Below are 21,225 nucleotides of genomic sequence, written 5' to 3'. Positions count from 1 at the left end.
CTGACTCCACAGCAAACAGAGCAATTTTGTTCTTACTGTCCCAGTACTTATGGAGGGCACTGTACATTAAATGTAATATCAAATTAGTTCAAATTAATTGACACAAGATTGTTTAAAAATGTCTCTTACTTAAATTAAAACACACCAATTTAAAATGTCTCTTAACTTTTAAAAGTGCACTTAAGTGTTAATGAACTGTCATGAAAGTGGGTAAAATTTTATTTTAAGGTGTCCTTGTTACACATATTACATCTACTTACTATTATAATAACACTTAATTATGCATAATTACATGCAAGTAACCCTAACCATACAGTTGTGACTCTGGTGTCGAGGAAGGCACACGATGACAATGATAAATCCAACAATTTGTTTAATAGCATCGAAGATGATAGCTCATTCAGATGAGGGGTAGACACACAACAATCTAAACATAATACTGGACACTGACTAGCACAAAAGAGTGACTTTAAATAAGGCAGGAAACTGATGACACACATGTGCAGAGGATGAACTAATAATGACAAAACGAGAACAGGAACATAACCAAATATGGGCACAGAGGGAAAAAACATGACATGCAGTCCATGGGGTGTAACAACAGTAAGTACATGTAGTTAATTAATATTACTAATTAAAATAAAGTGTAACCAAAGTGAACTGTCTTTAATACACTTAAGTGGCCTTTAATTTGATTAACATTATATTATCTGCAAGAACAGGTTTTTTTAATATAGATTTGAAGTACACTACAAGTGCACATTCAGTACACCTACTTTATAATGTGCAATTCACACACTTGTCTTTAGAAGTAGCCCATACGAAGGATGTGCATGTGTTTTGGACTGGACAGCCATAAAAATGGTTGTTTAGTTTACATGTTAGATGTTGAGGGTCAGAATGGCTCGCCCACAGCACGCACGCACGCACACACACACACTCACACTCATGCTCCTTCTCCCTGTGGCTGCATGGAAATGCTCATCTCTTTCAGATATGTCTCTCGTTTGACAATCGAAGCCGTGGGGCAGTGAGCACTTGAATGAGTTTCTGACAGCGTGTGTAGTTGAGTGTGTGTTAATGTGATCATGTGGGTGGCTGCAGCGCCCTGTAATAAAAGGCAGTAGTTTGGAACTGAGCTGGAGGGCATTACTGCTTGTTTGTGTGTGTGTGTGTGTGTGTGTGTGTGTGTGTGTGTGTGTCTCTAATCACGTTTATTGGAAACCAATAGAAGTGCTAGCAGATGTTACAGCTGTAAAAGCTTGTAGTGTGTGTGAGTTGTAATAGAGGGTCGTGCACGTTGTAGTACAACTTATCAGTAGATGTATGTGATGTTTGCTTTTACATTTTTTCAATGGAAAGACCTGCAAAACTGTTCAGGCTCATAAAAATTTTGACTGTTTTGAATATAATACTGGTTTACTGCTTATACTGTATATATGTTAGACTGCCTACTGTATAATGCACATTTCAAATAGTTACATTGTTGTCACCTAATATTGCATGTCTACTTTGGTGAGTTGTGACTGGTCAGTTTGGGGCCAGTAAAATTTTTATTTTATTATTTGAAAGAAATTAGTTGTTTTATTCAGTGAGGATGCATTCATTTGATCAAAAGTGAAATTTATGTTACACTGTTTATGTTACAAGTTTTTATTTCAAATAATGGCTGACATTTTTTTTTATCATATTTTCCACAACGATATAAAGCAGCACAACCGTTTTCAACATTGATAATAATCAGAAATGTTTCTTGAGCAGTAAATCAGCATATTAGAGTGATTTCTGAAGGATCATGTGACACTGACAGGAGTAATGATGCTGAAAATTCAGCTTTGATCACAGCAATAAATTGCATTTTAAAATATATTACAATAGAATCAGCTATTTTAAATTGCAATAATATTTTCAGAATATTATTGTTTGTATGCATATTCGATCAAATAAAATCCATCCTTGGTGAGCAAAAGAGACTTTAAAAACATTCAAAAATGTTACCAACTTCAAACTTTTGAAAAGTATTGTAGCAGGTTAAGATATTCAGCATACAGAAAAGTTGCTTACTGCGCACAGTATGCATACTGTGTCCAGCAAATTAAGTACAAGTAGTACCGTGGTGCATTCCAGACAGTCATTATGTCTAATAAGCACTGTGCTGAACATTCTCTCTTTTCTCCTTCAGGCGAACTCTCCACCTGTAGTGGTAAATACAGACACACTGGATGGCTCACCTTACGTAAGTATTATGCATGTTTTAGCCTTTAAAACTAGAAATAATTAGTGGAGCAGACATGAATGATACCTCAAACCAAGAATTCCCTGACAGTGACAATAATAATGCCCTGGCAGCCACCCGCAGTGCCATTGTTGCAGCTCACAGCACCCTAGCAACCACATATCAAGTTTTGGGTTTTGGTACGGTGTGATTTTGCCATGTTTTGTTGATCCTGGAAGAACAGTCATAACCCACTAAATCTAACCCTGACCATAATTTACCCTAAGTAATAGCTAAATAAGAATGTTGTAGATGACTCTAACTCTGGTGTTAGTAAATGTATATTTGCATGTCTGTTACTGTATAATGCATTTCTTGAGCTGACATGTCTCAGAGGTTCTGACATTGTGCTTGTGTTGTCTTGTAGGTCAATGGAGCAGAGGGAGAGATTGAATATGAAGAGATTACGTTGGAAAGGGTAATCTTGCAAACAAGTACAGTCCTGTATTTTTTGACACAAGTCATACTTTGAATGGGTGCTGTTTTCAGTTTGACAAGGTACTTTTTGATCAAGTAATATATTGTGAGAGCAAGATTTGACATATTCTTGTGAAAAAGAACTATTCTTAATTATATTGTATGCGTACTTCAAATCTTAAAAGTATATTATTACACAACTGTACTTGTAAATGATATAATATGAATTAACCAAGGCCACTAACTTAAAGAGAGACACTTTGATGACTGTTAACACACTTAAGTACACTTTTAAAAATTACACTTTGTTATAATGTCAAATTAAAAGGTTTACTTTAAAGTACATTTTAAATCATTATGTTTTAATAACCTTTTGTTGATTACTAAGGGGGGATATTTAATTTGATGTATTGGCTAACATAGTGGAGTACTTGATTATAATTTTATTATAAGCTAATTTAACTTTAGTGTGCTATTCAACATGACATTGAAATATATTTTAAATGTATTCAATTGCAACTTCATTAGAAATATGTAATAATATGTAATAAATACATGGCATACAAGTTTCAATAGAAATTACATTAAGGTATATTTAAGTTTACCATAAAAACTTGTCAGTATGTTCAGAAGTACATTTTAACTTAAGACAATAAAATAATTATGAAATTATATATAAAGATGTACTTAAGGGGATTCAAAAGCACTAAGTTCACCTTATTGCATTAAACATAAATTTAAACTTAAATACATTTTCATTTAATTGCAGTTAAGTACAGTCAAGTGTCTGAAAACATCACATTCAGCTCACACTTAACCATATTTCAGCACAGCCTTGTGGGCAGTGTGCCGACATACAGCGTCGTTGCGCTATGGGCATTCCGAGTTTTAATCCCGGCTCGAGGACCTTTCCTGATCCTGTCCCCTCTCTTTTCCACTTCGCTTTCTGTTAACTCTAAACTGTCCTATTCTCATGAAGTCATAAAAAAATTATAATAATTCTGTATATAATTATTAAGTATATTACTTCCATAATATTCTTTTTTACAATGAATAATTAACATGTTTCAGTGTTAATAAACTGCATTTGATATCTAAAGCTAAATTAATGTGAAAGCTATATGTGAATATATGTTGGCACCCGTAGCAGAGCTTCACTGTATGTAAATGAGCGACTCTCATTCTGTCGAATGAGCCAGACATGTGTCTATGTGTGTAGGGGAACTCTGGGCTAGGCTTCAGTATCGCCGGAGGGACTGATAACCCTCATGTCGGAGACGACCCCAGCATCTTCATCACCAAGATCATTCCAGGAGGAGCTGCTGCACAAGACGGGAGACTCAGGTAACACACTTGTATGTGGATTGCATACACAATGGCCCCAGAAAGTATTTGTACACTTAAGTCACATTTATAAATGTATAATGTCATTGCAATAGATAACATTATTTGTTTTATCTTGAAAATCCCTTTTGTGAAATATATAAAAGTACTGTACTTCACTTGCTTTGATATTTTCTGTCTAATGCAATGATATTCATATGTTTTAAATGTGACTTAAGTAGGGATGCACAATGAATCGTATTTTAATCATTATCAAGATTATTATCAAGATTTCTGCTTTTCTCTGCGATGTCTGGCAACTGGTTATTTATACTGAAAATGTGTTAATTTAATTTGCAATTTGCATTATCTTGCATTGGTAACAAGCTTTCATGGTTGTGGTTGCCAGATGTCAAGAGCTTAAATCCCCCAATCAGAGATTTTTCGTAAATCATTTTCTACCCCGTGGTAGAGGGTGACACGGGAGTGGATTTTCAAACTTCTCCTGTTCCACTCCCACAAAAAGAAAAATCTCGTCACAATCCCACGAAAAAAATGGGGGAAAATCCCATCCCGTTCCAATCCTGGACGAATTACTCCCATTCCCTCCCACTACCTTGTTGTGCTTTTTTGTGCTTTTTTTTTTGGCCGGAATCTGTCAGTTACAGTAAAAATACAGTACAGATCACAGCGTACCCACCTTAGTTGAATAAAAATCCAAAATGTATTTTTTTTGTTATTATATTGAACTGGAAGCCAGCTTAAACAATTCTGCACACACATTAAATTTCATGTAAATCATCCATGCTAACACACATTTTCTATTAGAATTTTTTTCATTTGAAAGTAGACATTTCACTCTCTATAGATATATTTTTCAAGTTCACAGAGACCTAGACGGCAGAAAGCGCATCTGGTTTGCTTTAATTACTTTACAGAAGCACAACGTTTCGTTGTTATTCTGAGTGTACACAAATAAACAGAGTCTTTACAGATTCGAAAGATGTATTAGGCTACTTTTATCTGTATGACCAAAAATTACGGAGATTTTAAGAGCAAGTGAGCACACCGGCGCCTGTCCTGCAGCGAGCGCGCTATTCAGCTTCCACTCTCCACACAAACACTTCAATAGCGCACATTTCTCTAGGTTAACATCATATTGAGCGGCCATGTAAAGTTGCTACTACATACATCTTTCAGATGTAAAGCCATATTTGAGGTCGATGAATGATCGGTGAGCATTTGGATGTCCTGCCTGAGTGTATTACCACATAGACCAGCCGTTAACAATCTGTCCATTACGGACTGCGTCATTCACTTAACCAGCCATACCAAAGCAAACAGGAGGAGAGCATAAAGAGACAGGGCAACTAGAATTGAGTTCAGAATTAAAATATACAGTTTATAGTTTATTTATATAAAAGATATATTTGTGTATGAAGTTGGGTATCATTACTATTCCCAGTCCCGCCCACTCCCGCTGACATTTTTTCCTCTCCATTCCCAATCATGTGATTTGTAGTGATTTTGTTTCCCGTGACCCGCGGGATTCCCGAAAAAATGTCAGCCTCTACTTTACTTAATATTCACAACCTGGCAACCATGAGCACGTGCTCTATCAGCATTTTGGAAAAAGCACTGATGAGCTGAAAACACCAGTAAACCTGTAAATTGGAGTTTAGCTATCTCTATCACTAACTTCTGCTCACATAAGTGTAATACAGTCTGTTTTCTTTCACTTCATTTTTTGTAGATTTAAAGCTGCAGTCCTTAACTTTTTTTGTGTGTTCAAAATTTACAAAATTAATATAATAAGCGAGTACATCATGAATCCATTTTCCAAACTGTGTTTTTGACTTATCCTGAATCACTACGGTACACCTATAATAAGTTTTTATATTCAGACTATTTCAGACTGGTACTGGTGGAACTGCTGTGGAGTAGCCCAGTACCTGCAAGATTCATCATAGACATAAACAGAGAGAAGTAGTAGGCGCACACAGTTCTGTTTATTAACCGCTAGAGCGCCAAAAGTTATGGACTGCAGCTTTAAATTTTTGGTCACTGTATGTGTCCTGTATATGGACATGCATGCTCACATTCATAATCACATAGTTGCAGTTAAATATCTCCGTGGATGTACTAGTGATGCATTTATAATGGGACCAGCTGGGGTTCCTGCTAACAAATGCAGTTTTACCCCAGAGCATTCCAGCACATCCACACACGCGCGTTTGCACACAAATTCACTCACATTGCAGGAGAAATTAAGCAGACAGAAATAGCACTGAAGAGAGAAAGAAAGACAGAGAGAGAGAAAGAGAAGCGATAGACAGAAATAGCAGCTTGAGAGCGGTAAGTTCACCTGAAAATGAAAATTCTGTCATTATTTCCTCACCGTCATGTTGTTTAAAATGAATAGAGTCGAATCTATTCAGTGATCCAATTAACGCAGCAGTCAGAGTGATCGGTGCTGGAGTGGTTCACAGCTCACTGGAGGTGAAGAATTATGATTTATTTCAATCTGTTCATCAAAATCATACGGGTTTGTAGTGACATGTTGGTTAGTTAATAATGAGGGAACTGTTCACTTTAACCACACAGCCACACAGAGTCAAATACACACACACACACACACACACACACACTGTCAGAGCTGATGGACTGTCAGCTGTTTTATGCTGTCCTCTGCTCTTCTCTGCAGACAGTTGGGCTTCATTACTAATGGCAGTTCTGGGACCAAATGGACTGTAGTTTAGCGAGAAAGAAGCATTTTTCTTTCCCCCCACAGTGTGATTTTACTGTAGAATGCAAAATACTCACTATTTTAGAGTTAATTTGTAATACTTTGAAAAGATACTTTATGTATCTTCATTCTCTGCACTGCAAGTACTTACATAGTACAAGCAAGTTATCAAATTATTATATAATACACATTAGGGGTTGAACGGATTGTAGTTGATCTGTGACCCACGGTTCTACACGCAAGTGATTTGCAGATTAATTGCAAAATTTAACATCATAGAGTTAAATTTTATCATTTATACGTGTTTTGTCTTACCAATTTACACATTCAAGCAATGTTAAACCATTCCAGTGAAAGAAGAGGCAAAAGAGAACTCGATTCAGTACTCCTGCAATTTTTTTCTGTGCACACAGCGTTCAAACACCAAGTTGATTCCTATTTCATATCTCCTTGCATTTAAACAGACACACACACATAATTTTTTTTACAGAAAAATGCTTAAAATGCTACAGTAAAAAGCCTGTTAACTGGTTAACCCAGGTGAAAAATAAATATATTTAAATTGTGCTTTTTCAGACACACTTAATATATTTAAACTATACTAAGTGCATATTAAATGTATTATTTTGAAACAACTTTAAGTATATTAAGTGTATTTCAAGATATGTTTAAGTTCAATTTTAATCTATTTGCAATATATTTCATATATTGAAATTGTGTTAAAATGGAACCACTTTAAATATATTTAGTGCAATTTAAGTGTATTTCCAAAAATACATTTAAAATGTACTTTTAGTACTTCATGAACTACAGTTAGAGTATATTTGAAGCATCGTTTTTAATGTACTTCAAGTACATTTCAATTGTATTTCAGCTCATTAGAAATGCATTAGCATTACACTACTAGTATATTATAAAGCTACTTTTTTCAGCATATACACACGTACACACTTTGATATCTAGAAAACTTTAATGTATTATATATTGTTGTGTACATTACAAATATTCATAAAGTACAGCAGCATATATACCTTGGTGGAAACCCCCCCCCAAAAAACATGCTATTAAATGTATTAAAAATGCACTTGAAATACAAGTATGTTTATAGTATTTGTATTACTACAAACATACTCAAGTACATTTTAAAACATACAAAAACATTATAATAAATGAAAAAAGACTGAAATGCTATGGCAGAGCTATCTTATCAATTTGTGGAACATTTCAGTTATACCTGTATTACTGAAAAGTACAGAATTTTACATCATTGAATAAATAAAAATTACAATGCAATTTTCTGAAGAAAAAATAAAAATAAAAATTTACTGAAAAACAAAGTGCAGAAGTGAATAGCTGTGTGTGTGCAAAGACTGAAGAAAAAGATGATAAAGTTCAAGCAACAGAATAGGGAGGGATGGAGGGGGTTTTGGAGTTGGATGAGATGGCGGCGTAGGGATGGTGAGAGGCAAAAGTGCAGGGATGATGGCAGGATGTGGCGAAGGGATGGTGATGGAAGGATGACGATGATGCCCTGGCGGCTTAGATGGTGTTTGGCACATGGCACAGACCCAGAGCATCCCAGTGCTGACAACACACGGCGGAGTCGAGGGAGCGAGGAGCCAAGATGTAGATGGTGTGGCTGCCGACATCTGGGGGCCGACCGATGGAGACAGAGCTGGTGGATCCGAAGGCGCAGACGGAGGGCCGATGGAGCTGAACGTTGTCACAGGTTCCGGAGACCTGGGCACAGCCGCAGCAACGAGCATCGTTGGTGGAGCCAGAGTACCTGAGGACTGGGGCGGTGCAGGTGTGACCGAGGGCCGCGGTGTATCCGATGGGAAAAACCCACTACAGCCAAAGAGGTGGACGGTTGGAACGCAGCAGATGGCTTGCAAGTCTGTGGCAGAAGTAGAGTGACGACTGACCAAGGGGTAACCGGTGGGACGAGGTCACTTCTTTGAGTACGACTGGCATTTTCTGCAACTAAGGGTTTGCAATTCAGACACTGTAGTATTTGAAGACTGCTTTATCACAGGATCTGTGAAAGGGAAAAATAATTGATATAAAATTAGCCAATAACAGTTTTGCATTGATGATGTATTATAATTTGCATTGATATTCATTAGAATTTAGTTTACCTTTTGATAATATCCTCATCAAGCTTGACATATGAGTGTCCATTCTTATCCTCTTGTATGTCGTCACTGTACGGCACTCTATGAGTTACATTGAACATATGATTAGAAGAAGCCCAACAACAGCTCTTACAGTGAGCAGAGTTCAAGTACAAACTCACTGATATTATTTGATAAGAAATTATTTCAATAAAGCAACCTGTGAGTATTACAGGGTATGTTGATAATTGTGGTTTATTGTAACCTAGGATATTTCACATGAATATGTCTGTTGAAGTAATGCTAACATACACTCTCTTCATCTCTGTTGCCGCGATTAAAAAAAAAATTATGAATTGTCCTAATCATCCAAAACAAAAAAATTGAAATACATTTTTACATGAATGACTAAAAGGAAGCACAAATTAGCCACCTGGAATGGACACATTGCTAACGTTTTTCTTCCAAGATTGACCGAATCACCCTCCATTAGGCCTGATTCAAAAATCTCTATAACAGAGGAGATACGACATTGAAATATACTTACTATTCCCATCTCTGCACTCAGATTTCAGTTTGTCTTCTATAGCAGCTGATCAGAAAAACAACAAATGTTAATATTCCACACACACACAAAACAAATGATGATTGATGATTTGTTTTCTTTTTAAGAATGACAGTATGCTGAGTACAATGTTCCCAACAGCATCGTAAGCTTCAGTACATCGTAGACCCATTGAAACCAGTGGAGCTACGATCAACTTAGGTTTACGATGCTTTTGGGAAACGCAGCCCAGGTCGGTAATATAGTCAAAAACCTTCCCAGCCTCAGCAGTTTCAGATGTACTGTATGCTCTTTTATAAGCAACCCTTCTTACAATTTGATCTTTGTTCTTATCTGTAATGAGAAATAGAAAATAAAGGAGATAAGATTGTCAAGCTTGAACAAATATAAACATCTATCAACGAACACTACCACAGTTGGTCGATCAGCTCAAGACAAAGTAATCGTATGTTCATAATCATGGTTTTTCAAAGATCATTAACCTCATTACCATGAAGCCAAATCGTTCAGGAAATCAGAACTAAATACACAACTTCATTTTGCAAATAAAAAATGTTAATGTTGTACATGTTATAAAGACTTTTTTTTTTCTGCCAATGCATGTGTCAAAAACACGACTGGTACAGACAAATAATGTTAAATAAATTTCAAATCTTACCTGAAGTCAGTCACAGTGAGGTTCCAAAAGCCAGACGCTATACACGCTTGCAGAAGCTGGTAAAAATAAGAACATACCGCTATATTTTCTAATTAATTTCATAGTTCCCCCAAAACAATTTGAATTCTGTCCTCACTCACCCTTAAGATGCTCCAAACCATCTAAGACTTTCATTCATCTTCGAAAGAAAAGCGGAGATATTTATATGAAATCTTTATGTCCCTCCGATGAAAGACGATTCACCAAAGATGTTCACGTTTCAAAAAGTTAATCGCAAAAAAAACAAAACAAAACATCGCCAAAGTAATCCATATGAATTGCGTGGTTTCCTCCAAGTGCTCTAAAGATACACGATCGCTCTATATAATATAACTGTTTAAATTTAGAGTTATATTCACATTCAAGGGACATTTGCACGCACATCATATTTGATTTACGAATCTCGCCGGTGCAAGCTCATTATCATACGAACCAATCAGAGCCGTTCAATGGCTCTGGAACCAATCAGGTTTAGTCAGTGTGTTGTTTGAATTTAAACACAAAACGCAATATTTATATATTTTTTAAGCATTTCAGATATGATGTTGAAATCCTTTCAATCCTTTCAGTAGTAGCTTATTACAATTAATGTATCATGTAATGGACAACAGCCTAACATTTTAAGTAAAACTGAACAACATATTAAACAACATATTTTAAGCATTGCAATGCTTAATAAAAGTTGACAAATGGTTATACATTGTAAATGTTAAAAAAAATGTTTTGTTTGTTTTTCAAATATCGTACTTTTCCAAATATTAAAATTATAAATACATAAATATTTAAAATATATTGCAGTAGGCCTACACATGGTTATAAAGTACATTAAAAATTCCCACTAAAAGTGTAATCATTTTGTTATGTTCTTACACAAAGTTAGACATAAAATATACTTTAAGTAAGAGTAACAAGTGTGTTTTCTGTAAATACACTAAAATGTCACTAAAAGTATGCTTACGTTTAGTATATTCCTTAAAAGTGAATCTAAGAATATATTTATTAACATAGTATTTCTACTATACTTTTTAGGAATATATTAAAAGTATGCTAGTGTTTAGCATATTCCTTAAAAGTGTAACTAAGCATATATTTATTACCAAAGTATTTCTAGTATACTTTTTAGAAGTACATTAAAAGTATGTTTGTGTTTAGCATATTTCTTAGAAGTATAATTAAGCATATATTTAATACAAAAGTACTTCAAGTATATTTTAATGCACTTCAAATAAGCATGTTGGGAATACAAATGTATTATAAACATACTACTTGAATTTCAAGTATATTTTTTCACCAGGGAACTTTAAGTTACCTTATCATATTCGGTGAAAAACTTTCAATGGCTACCACTGTAAAATTTTACTTATTTATTTATTGGTAAAATTTATAAAACAATGTCAAATTTAAGGATTTTGCATGTAAAATGAAAAACAGTAAAAGGACATCCCTAAAAGTCCCTGCATGGCACATCAAATATGAATATATTTTTTTCAATAGTTTTGCTTCTTCTCATTTTTTGTTAACAGTAAGGTATGTCAGAGTGTTTTGTTGTTGTTACATTTTCTGTTACAAGTTAATGATTATTGGATTTGTTTTGTGATGTTTGTTACTTTGATGGTGTTTTGTCTGTTAATGAGCATTGACAAAGTTTTATGAATTTTAACTCATTATTTGGCTTCCTTCCAGCTGTAGTAATTTATTTTCTGTTAGTGCATATTAAGGTTATATATTGGTGTTTAACCAATTAATGAAATATATAGTTAAAAGTCGTAAAATATACAGGTGCCAACATGCCATCCCGTAATACCTGAAATATTGTATTGAATTTTTTTAAACCACAGCTGCCGTTTTGTTCCCCATAAATATTTAACAGGATATTTATACAGTGCTAGGAATATGGTTGGTTGACAAGAGATATTTGTATACTTTATTTATACACTTATTCACTGCACTGTAAAAAAATATTCCATAAAATTTACGGTAAAAAAAACGGCAGCTGTGGTTGCCGGAATTCTACCGTAAAAAATACGCTAACAACATTTTAGGTTTTACGGTTTTAACTTAAATTTACAGTTAAATACCGTAATTTCATTAACTAATATAATCTTAATATACCAACCAATGAAATCTGTTTTGTACCTCTGAAATACACTGATAACCACCAAATGCAGTTGGTGATGAGAAAGTCACGTGATGAGCCAAAGCCCATCACAAGCAGCTTTTAAATAATAACATATATAGAAGGTGCACAGTGTCATTCGCAAGTACTAAACACCATCATGGTGAGACTCATTAAACTGAAATATGCAATAAACATTAATTTAACTACATTAGATGTAACATACAACCCTAATAAACATAACTGATAGGAAAAACTAAGAAGAAACATCAAATTCAAACAAAATTTGAAATGCAACGCAGGGAATTCTGGGAATGCCAGTTTACGGTTTTTCCCTGTACATTTTACAGGAACTTACCGTTAATGTCACGGGTTTGTGGTTGTGGCGTGAGCGTGAGCGAACTTGAATATAAATCAATGACGAGAGAATCAAAAGCTTCAACGCACTTTTTCCATTTAATGAATATCATAACTGTGGAACATTATGACATTACATTACATTAATCATGGACAAAGACAAAGGGAGAACTGAGGACTTTTAAAGGAGAGAGAACAAAAGAGCAAACAACGTAATCAAACTCAGGTGGGGACAATGACAGATAATCAACTAACAAGGAACGGAACTAAACCAAATAAGGACAACGGGGATTCCAGACAGGCAGACATGTAACAGTATCTCCCCCTCCCGGTAGGCGCATCCCGCGCCGTAACAGTACCAACGGGGAGGGGGGGTGGGCGCCCTGGATGCCGGTGCAGGACGGGGATACTGGATACTGAGAAGGCATCCAGAGCGGGTCAGGGGACTCCGGCGGCCATGGCAGGTCAGGAGGCTCGGAAAGCCAAGGCGGGTCAGGAGGCTCGGAAGGCCATGGAAGATCCAGGGACTCGGGAGGCCTAGTAGGAGCAGGGAGCTTGAGAGGCCTAGGAGGAGCAGGGAGCTTGAGGAGCCATGGCGGAGCAGGGAGCTTGGGAGGCCTAGGAGGAGCAGGGAGCTTGGGCACCCAGGACGGAGCAGGAGGCTTGGACGACCATGGCGGATCCGAGAGTTTGGGCGCCCAAGATGGAGCAGAATTCACCGGGGAATAGCCCCCCCCCAAAAAAAATTTTAAGGGTGAAATTAGGGGCTTTCTGTCTTAGTGTGGACTCTTGGGGGCGCTCTGGAAGCGCAGACTCTTGGGGGCGCTCTGGAAGCTCGGACTCTTGGATGCGCTCGGGCGGCACGGAGCTAGGGAGGCGCCTTCTTGGCGCAGGCACAGGGGGGCGCTCTTGAAGCGCGGACTCTTGAATGCGCTCGGGCGGCGTGGAGCTGGGGAGGCGCCTTCTTGGCGCAGGCACAGGGGAGCTAGACGGGACCAGCGGAGGCACAGGAGAGCTGGACGGGACCAGCAGAGGCACAGGAGAGCTGGACGGGACCAGCAGAGGCACAGGAGAGCTGGACGGGACCAGCAGAGGCACAGGAGAGCTGGACGGGACCGGCGGGCTTGCCATACTTCTCGGCGGGACAGCCGCACTCTCTTTCGACGGGACAGCCGCACTCTCTTTCGACGGGACAGCCGCACTCTCTGTCGGTGGGTTTGCCGTGACCGCGGACGGTGGCGGGAATTCGTGGGTCGCCGCTGACGAGTTGGTTCCGACTCGGGCCCGGACGCTTCCCAGACACCGAAGAATGGCCTCTCTCCAACACAATCCCGTGGTGTCTGGGAGGTCCACGGGATAGTGGAAAGTGGCCCCGAGCAGGAACATTTCAATGATGGTGGAATCCGCCAGCGTAATTTTCTCGACGAGCTCACAAAACTCACACGCAAATGTGAAAAAGGGGAGATCCAGGAGGGTTAGGGCGGCGACTGCTTCCACGAATTCCATCTTCTGTCTTGGTCCGTGATTCTGTCACGGGTTTGTGGTTGTGGCGTTAGCGAACTTGAATATAAATCAATGATGAGAGAATCAAAAGCTTCAACGCACTTTTCCCATTTAATGAATATCATAACTGTGGAACATTATAACATTACATTACATTAATCACGGACAAAGACAAAGGGAGAACTGAGGACTTTTAAAGGAGAGAGAACAAAAGAGCAAACAACGTAATCAAACTCAGGTGGGGACAATGACAGATAATCAACTAACAAGGAACGGAACTAAACCAAATAAGGACAACGGGGATTGCAGACAGGCAGACATGTAACAGTTAACCATTTAACAGGTTTTTACTGTAGCATTTTCACAGTTTTACCGTTAAAATCACAGTCATTTTTTACAGTGTGTAATTAACAGAAGAATAACAGAATCAATGAGGCAAACTTCAAGTATGAGACAAATTCAATAGCTTATTGTTATACAATTGTTAATAGTTTATAATATGTGGAAGCAGCTGTGCACGTGGTCACTAGTATCTTGTGTAGATTCACTCATAGTTTCAAGGATGTGGGCATGACATGCAGCCTGTCTGTGTCAACATTTGTTTAATTGGACTAGATTCTACAAAGTGACAGATACATTTGTGTTAAAATACCGCATTTGATTTGACAAATAAATGTTCCTCAAAAGCCTGATGGGTGATCATTGATACTCACATTTTAACACGATTTTTCTAAAATATTATGTCTAATAGCCAAGTAAACCTGCTTCAGTCCAGTCTAGAAATATTACAAACAATATAAAAGTTATTCTTATATTTACTTTATATAAATCATTGAAGATTTCACAGTATAAAGACACATGAATGACCTGAAGAGGGAGTTTTCCAGCTCTTTTCTGGGTAATGTGTTTCATAGTGTGTGGAGAAGTTGTTGTAGTCCATGTAGACTAAGGAATAGGCTAGAGCTGACAAAACAAAAACATCTAAAATACTTTAATTCTGTTTTTCTACTTTCTTGGTGGTCAGTGGTAATTAGAGGGCTTCATGATGAATATTTATGAGCAGTTATTTCCAGAAAGCTGTATTGACAGTCAGTCATGGCATGATGGCACTTATACTCCCACTCTCTGTAATCTCTGCTTTATGTTTCTGGATGACAGCACAGCTAGTGCTGCATTTGCACTTCTGAAAGCTAAGGAATATTTGTGGTGTTTTGTCGAGTTGTCAGTTTCAGTGAAATGTCTTTTGTCAGATGGTGTTGAACTCTGTGAGAAAATGCTCTGCTTGAGAAAAGAGCAGGTAAAAAGCGAATATGGTATAGTTTACTGTACCGTCATAAACACGATTCCAGTTGCATAATGCTGCTGTATTAAACAATTCATCAAAGAATTACTATTATTTTATCACATGTTCACGTCTTGTTCTTATCTTGTATTATTTTTCTTCTTCTGTGTAACACAAAAGAAGACGTTTAGTAGAATGTCCTGGTTGCTGTTTTACATAATATGAAAGTAAACGAGGCCTGGTGCTGTTGAACTCTACTAAGGACAAAATATACTGTAAAATGACTCATGTACTATAACACAAATCTTCTAAAGTCATACAATAGCTTTGTGTAAATACAAGCCAAACTTTAATCTCACCCTCCCCCGTAGCTTTCAAATCTCAAAGCATGATGTAACAAGAATTACCCAAATAAGGCAAAAACAAGACGACAGAAACAAATGTCAGAAACAAATGTCACGGGTGAACACAAAGCACATGGTGCTTCACAAAAGGGTTTCAAACAAGCGTATCGAACTGAATCACAATTTCAGTGCATTTGTGTTACAGTATGTCATACTGTTTCTATTTTATTGTTTTATAAATATTATTGGTCACACTTTATATTAGGTGGCCTTAACTACTATGTACTTACATCAAAAAATAAGTACAATGTACTTATTGTGTTCATACTGTATTGCAAAACACTTTTGTTGCTATTGAGGTGGGATACGGGTAAGGTTAGGGACAGGTTTGGTGGTATGGGTAGGTTTAAGGGTGGGTTAAGGTGTAAGGGATGGGTCAACAGTGTAATTATAAATGTAATTACAGAAATTGATTACAGATGTAATTACATATAGGTATTTTTAAAAATATAAGTACAATGTAAAAACATGTATGTACACAATAAGTGCATTGTACCAAATGATTAATTCAAATGTAAGTACATAGTAGTTAAGGCCACCTAATATAAAGTGGGACCATATTATTTATACATGTTCTTGGTGGTTTATCACTAGGGTCAAAGTGTTAGATGCAATTTTATTAACACATGTCCTACTGATCAAACATGTAGTACTTACAACTAATGTTTCAAATATTGCAATGATTCATCACAAGGATTCACCACTGATCTGTTGATCCGATGAAACTGATCTCTGATTTTGTAATGTAGGTTCAGTTTTAATTGCAAGTGATATAGTTCTTTTTTTTTTTCAACTGGCCTAGTTAGCCAAACTGTACCTAAAAACATAAAATAAGCACTACAGATCAATAAAACAAATTCTATTTATATTATATTAAACACAAAAATATACAGACACTTCATACGTTAACCCTGTAAAGCCCTGACATGAAATAATAGAACAATCAGAAAAAAGAAAATTTGTTTGTTTTTTAATCATACATTTTATATCTCTTTTTATCATGTAGTATAATATGGAGCTTAAAAACACCTCAGTTTTATTCAGAGACTCAAACTAAGCAAAAATATGCAAATGTTATTTAGCGTATAATGGAAAATTCAATCTTTAGTATACCAGGCAGTATAATAGACTATTTACATAAAATGCATATAAATATCAGTTGTCACTCTTTATCTCCCAATAATTTGTCTTAGTAAGATGATGTTTAAAGGCTTAGTTTTATGATCAAAGCTCTGTAGTTTTTATTGTGGAGGACAAAACAATGATGAGGCAATTCAATACTGATTGAGAGATGAACAAATAAACGCTCCTCAAAAAATAAAAATCAAATATGATGCAGCAGGCTTTATAGGGTTAATGATATTTAATGATTTGTACATTGTATTTAATAGATTTAACTGACTTTGCAATTCGTTTGTGAATTGTTTTGTACAGTAAATAATTTTGCAATTGATTCAAAGTTTTACTATGATCACTATGATTTTTAACTGAATTAATAACGCAAGTCATAAACACAAAGCTTGGCACAATACTTAACAACAAGAACTTTCAAAATAAAAAACATATCAAAATACATGTACTCCATGAAACCAGTGAAAAAAAAAAAACCTTTTAAAACAACCAGAGGTTCTGTCACTGAAATTTTTCAGCTGTGGATGCGATAAAATACTTCATTTTCAGTTTTCAGCAGAAAGAGAAAATATGATGAAACCCATAAACCATCCAATAACATTATTTTTGACATAGAAAAAAGCAGCATGCTGGATGAAATTGAAAACAGAACTTGTTTATTATACATTGACAAGTCTGTCATTGGATTCTGGAGCTGATACAAGGCAGAGTTAACACTTCTGACAGTCAGCCAAAGGCCATGTTTATTGTCTGATGTCCATAATGTCAAAATAGCCAAATTTTAGTCCAGTTTTTTCATGTGTATATACTGCCTTAATGTGCTGCAGTATGTAAACAGACAGTATATTTGTTACGGGACTGACGAGACGTGAGACGTGCGGATCCATATGCAATCTATTAATGAGCAGAGGCGTGGTCATAACAGGCAGGGTCGAACAGTGGCAAACAGGTATAACATGGGCGAGACAAAGAGTAAACAAAGACAAGCGTGGGTCAACGATTGGCGAACAGTATCAAAAGGGCTTGACAAGAGAGGTAATCCAAAACGCAAGCGAGAGTCCAGGCAGGGGAAAACACAATCCGAAAAAGGCAAGACAAGGCAAGACTAGGGAAACTAACAAGGCTCTGAAGGGCAGCGATAATGCATACAATACTTGGCAGAGAGGGAGAGAAAGTCCAAGGCTTATAAAGAGTGTCTGATTAGATACAGCTGTGTGCATGTGATCAGGTGAGCGTGTGATTAGTGAGATGGCTGATGGGAAATGCAGTCCATTGTGATGTGTGGTGTGAAAGTCAATATGATGGCAGGGCGACCTCTTGTCGGACAGAAGGACTCGTAACAATATTAGCTGTATGGTTGTATATTCTGTGAGAAATAAAATTTCTCTAGACAGCCAAATTTAACTTAATATAATTTGAACATAACATCTTGTGTGCCAGTGTTGCCAGAAACAAAAAAATGAAAAAAAAATTTTTAAATTCAAAAACTCAAATTTTGAGGCAGCTGTCAGTTCAAAGGTTCATATATGGCTGAGCACTGGCAGCTTCTCACAGATGTTGCATTATTAATTCCTTATTTCCATTCCTTTCTCTTTGTCTTAGAGTAAATGACAGTATTCTCTTCGTGAATGATGTTGATGTTCGGGAGGTGACCCACAGTCAGGCGGTGGAGGCTCTCAAGGAGGCAGGCGCTATCGTCAGACTCTATGTATTACGCAGGAAACCCGTTGCTGAGAAAGTCACCGAAATCAAGCTCATCAAAGGGCCAAAAGGTATGGACTTTATAGTTATAGTAATAAAACATATGTGATTATCAAAGATGCACTAAGTGATCATTGGTTTGGCAATACAACATTAAAGTGCCCCTATTATGGATTTTTGAAAATTACCTTTCATGCAGTGTGTAACACAGCTCTAAGTGAATGAAAACATCCTGCAGAGTTTTAAATCTGAAAGTGCACCGTGTATAAAGTTATTGTCTCTCAAAAGCATGAGTCGACTCTGAATCATTGAAACGAGTCATTTTTAAAACAAATCCCAAGCCGTTTCATGTTGATGTCAACATGAAACATTAGCATATTGCCCGCCCACTTGTTGGTCTTTTCGCGTTGGTCTGAATGAAAATGCAAATTCATTCTTTGCCACTATAGGTGCCGCTTTTGGAGCGGTAAAATAGCTGTTTCCCTGGTAACGCTGTACACAAAGCAGCACTGAGCTCACGAACGCTGCTTTATCAGGCATTACAGACATGATGAAATGAAAATGGGACCAATCGGACCAATCACCGCAGATTAGCATCACGCAAAGGAGGGGTTTGGAAAAATGAATCGTTTAGCAAATCGTTTGGGAGTCGTTGAGCAAGTAAGGTAAAAATAAATGCATATTATGAGAAAATTTAAGTGTTTTTTGACCTTGCATGCATGTCAACCTGTTTTTGGGGATCCCAAAACCAAAATATGAACCTTTCATTACCCATAATAGGGGCACTTTAATATTGGATGTTGTAGAGGGGAGGATGCAGCGTCACACAAAAGCAAAAGTTTTGTTTACAAGATGACTTAGGCTCTATTTATCACTTATATTTACTCATTTAACAGATGTTATTATCTGAAGCGACTTACAAATGCAGAATACAAAAAAGTGATTCATCACAATAATTTAAGAACCTGCTGTGAGCTGTAAGGTTGTTAATCCATCGTATATTTTTTGGTCGAAGCTATTCGTTTTCATTATTTCAACAGCAGTGGAATTTGGGGTTAGAAACTACATTACCCAAGATGCTGTGCAGAAAGCTCCATCAATCAGAGTTGCAGCGAGTAAACTGTGCTAAAAGAGCTTGAAAGGGAAAGCCTAGTCCCATGAAGCAAAGTGAATGATGTAATCGAGTCGGTCTCATTACACTCAAAATCACTAAATATATGAATATATATGCATATTTTGCAGTAAGCTTAATATATATAGTATATATACAGTATATCAATAAAGATAACTAGGCCTATAATGATAATTATATTAGCGTCCACACAAATGCAAGATAAAGTTCTGTTTGTTATATACAGTATCTCACAAAAGTGAGTACACCCCGCCCTCACATTTCAGCAATTTTAGTATATCTTCTCAAGGGACAATACTAAGCAAATGAAACTTGGATATATTTTAGAGTAGTCAATGTGCAGCTTGTATAGCAGTGCAAATTTACTGTCCTTTAAATATAACTCAGCATATAGCCATTATTGTCTAAATAACTGACAACAAAAATCAGTACACCCTAAGTGAACATGTTAAAACTGTGTCCAAAGTGTCAATATTTTGTAGGGGAACCATTATTATCTAGCACTGCCTTAATCCTCCTGGGCTTGGAATTCACCAAAGCTGCACAGGTTGTTGCTGGCATCCTCTTCCACTCCTCCATAATGACATCACGGAGCTGCTGGATGTTAGACACATGGTGCTTCTCCACCTTCCGCTTGAGGATGCCCCACAGGTGTTCAATAGGGTTCAGGTCTGGAGACATACTTGGCCACTCCATCACCTTCACCTTCAGCTTCATCAGCAAGGCAGTTGTCATCTTAGCAGTGTGTTTGGGGTCGTTGTCATGTTGGAAAACTGCCGTTCGGCCCAGTTTCTGAAGGGAGGGCATCATATTCTGCTTCAGAATGTCACAGTACATGTTGGAATCCATGTTTCCCTCAATGAACCGCAGCTCCCCAGTACCAGCAGCACTCATGCAACCCCAGACCATTTAATGCTCTTGGCCAGGTTGTCTTCAGCAAACTGTTTGCAGGCTTTTTGTAAGCCAGCTTCAGAAGAGGCTTCCTTCTGGGATGACTGCCATGCAAGCCGACTTGTTGCAGTGTGCGTCGTATGGTCTGAGCACTGACAAGCTGACCTTCCACTTCTGCAACCTCTAAAGCAATGCTGGCAGCACTCATGCATCTGATTTTCGAAGCCAGCTTCTGCACCTGAAGCACAGCACAAGGATCTAATATTTTTGATTGACCCTTCCGAGGCCTGTTCTGAGTGGAACCGGTCTTGAAAAACCTCTGTATGCCACTGGCCACTGTACTGTAACTTAGTTAAAGGGTGTTACCGAACTTCTTATAGCCTCGGCCATCTTTGTGGAGAGCAACAATTCTAATTCTCAAATCCTCAGAGAGTTCTTTGCCATGAGGTGCCATGTTGAACGTCCAGTAGTCAGAATGAGAGAATTGTTCTCAAAGCACAAAATTTTACCTGCTCTAAAGCAAGATACACAAATTTGTATAGTCCTGTCAAGCAGACAAAAACATGAACAT

The 21,225-nt window shown here is 37.2% G+C and overlaps 1 protein-coding gene across 5 annotated transcripts in view; it reads left to right on the top strand.

Annotated features, from left to right (window-relative positions):
• Positions 1-21,225, top strand: part of LOC131540853 (disks large homolog 4) — a 175,816-nt gene that overhangs the window by 123,434 nt on the left and 31,157 nt on the right. For all 5 annotated transcript variants that reach the window (XM_058776150.1, XM_058776149.1, XM_058776148.1 and 2 more), the window contains 4 exons: positions 2,183-2,236; positions 2,643-2,693; positions 3,912-4,036; positions 18,533-18,702. In XM_058776150.1, coding sequence (XP_058632133.1) covers positions 2,183-2,236; positions 2,643-2,693; positions 3,912-4,036; positions 18,533-18,702 — 400 coding nt within the window. The remainder of the gene's footprint in view (positions 1-2,182; positions 2,237-2,642; positions 2,694-3,911; positions 4,037-18,532; positions 18,703-21,225) is intronic.

The sequence above is a fragment of the Onychostoma macrolepis genome, chromosome 05 (assembly GCF_012432095.1).
Source record: "Onychostoma macrolepis isolate SWU-2019 chromosome 05, ASM1243209v1, whole genome shotgun sequence".
In the NCBI taxonomy this organism is placed as follows: domain Eukaryota; kingdom Metazoa; phylum Chordata; class Actinopteri; order Cypriniformes; family Cyprinidae; genus Onychostoma; species Onychostoma macrolepis.
The sequence above is the reverse complement of the archived record's forward strand: the minus strand, read 5'-3'. Positions and strand labels throughout refer to the sequence as shown.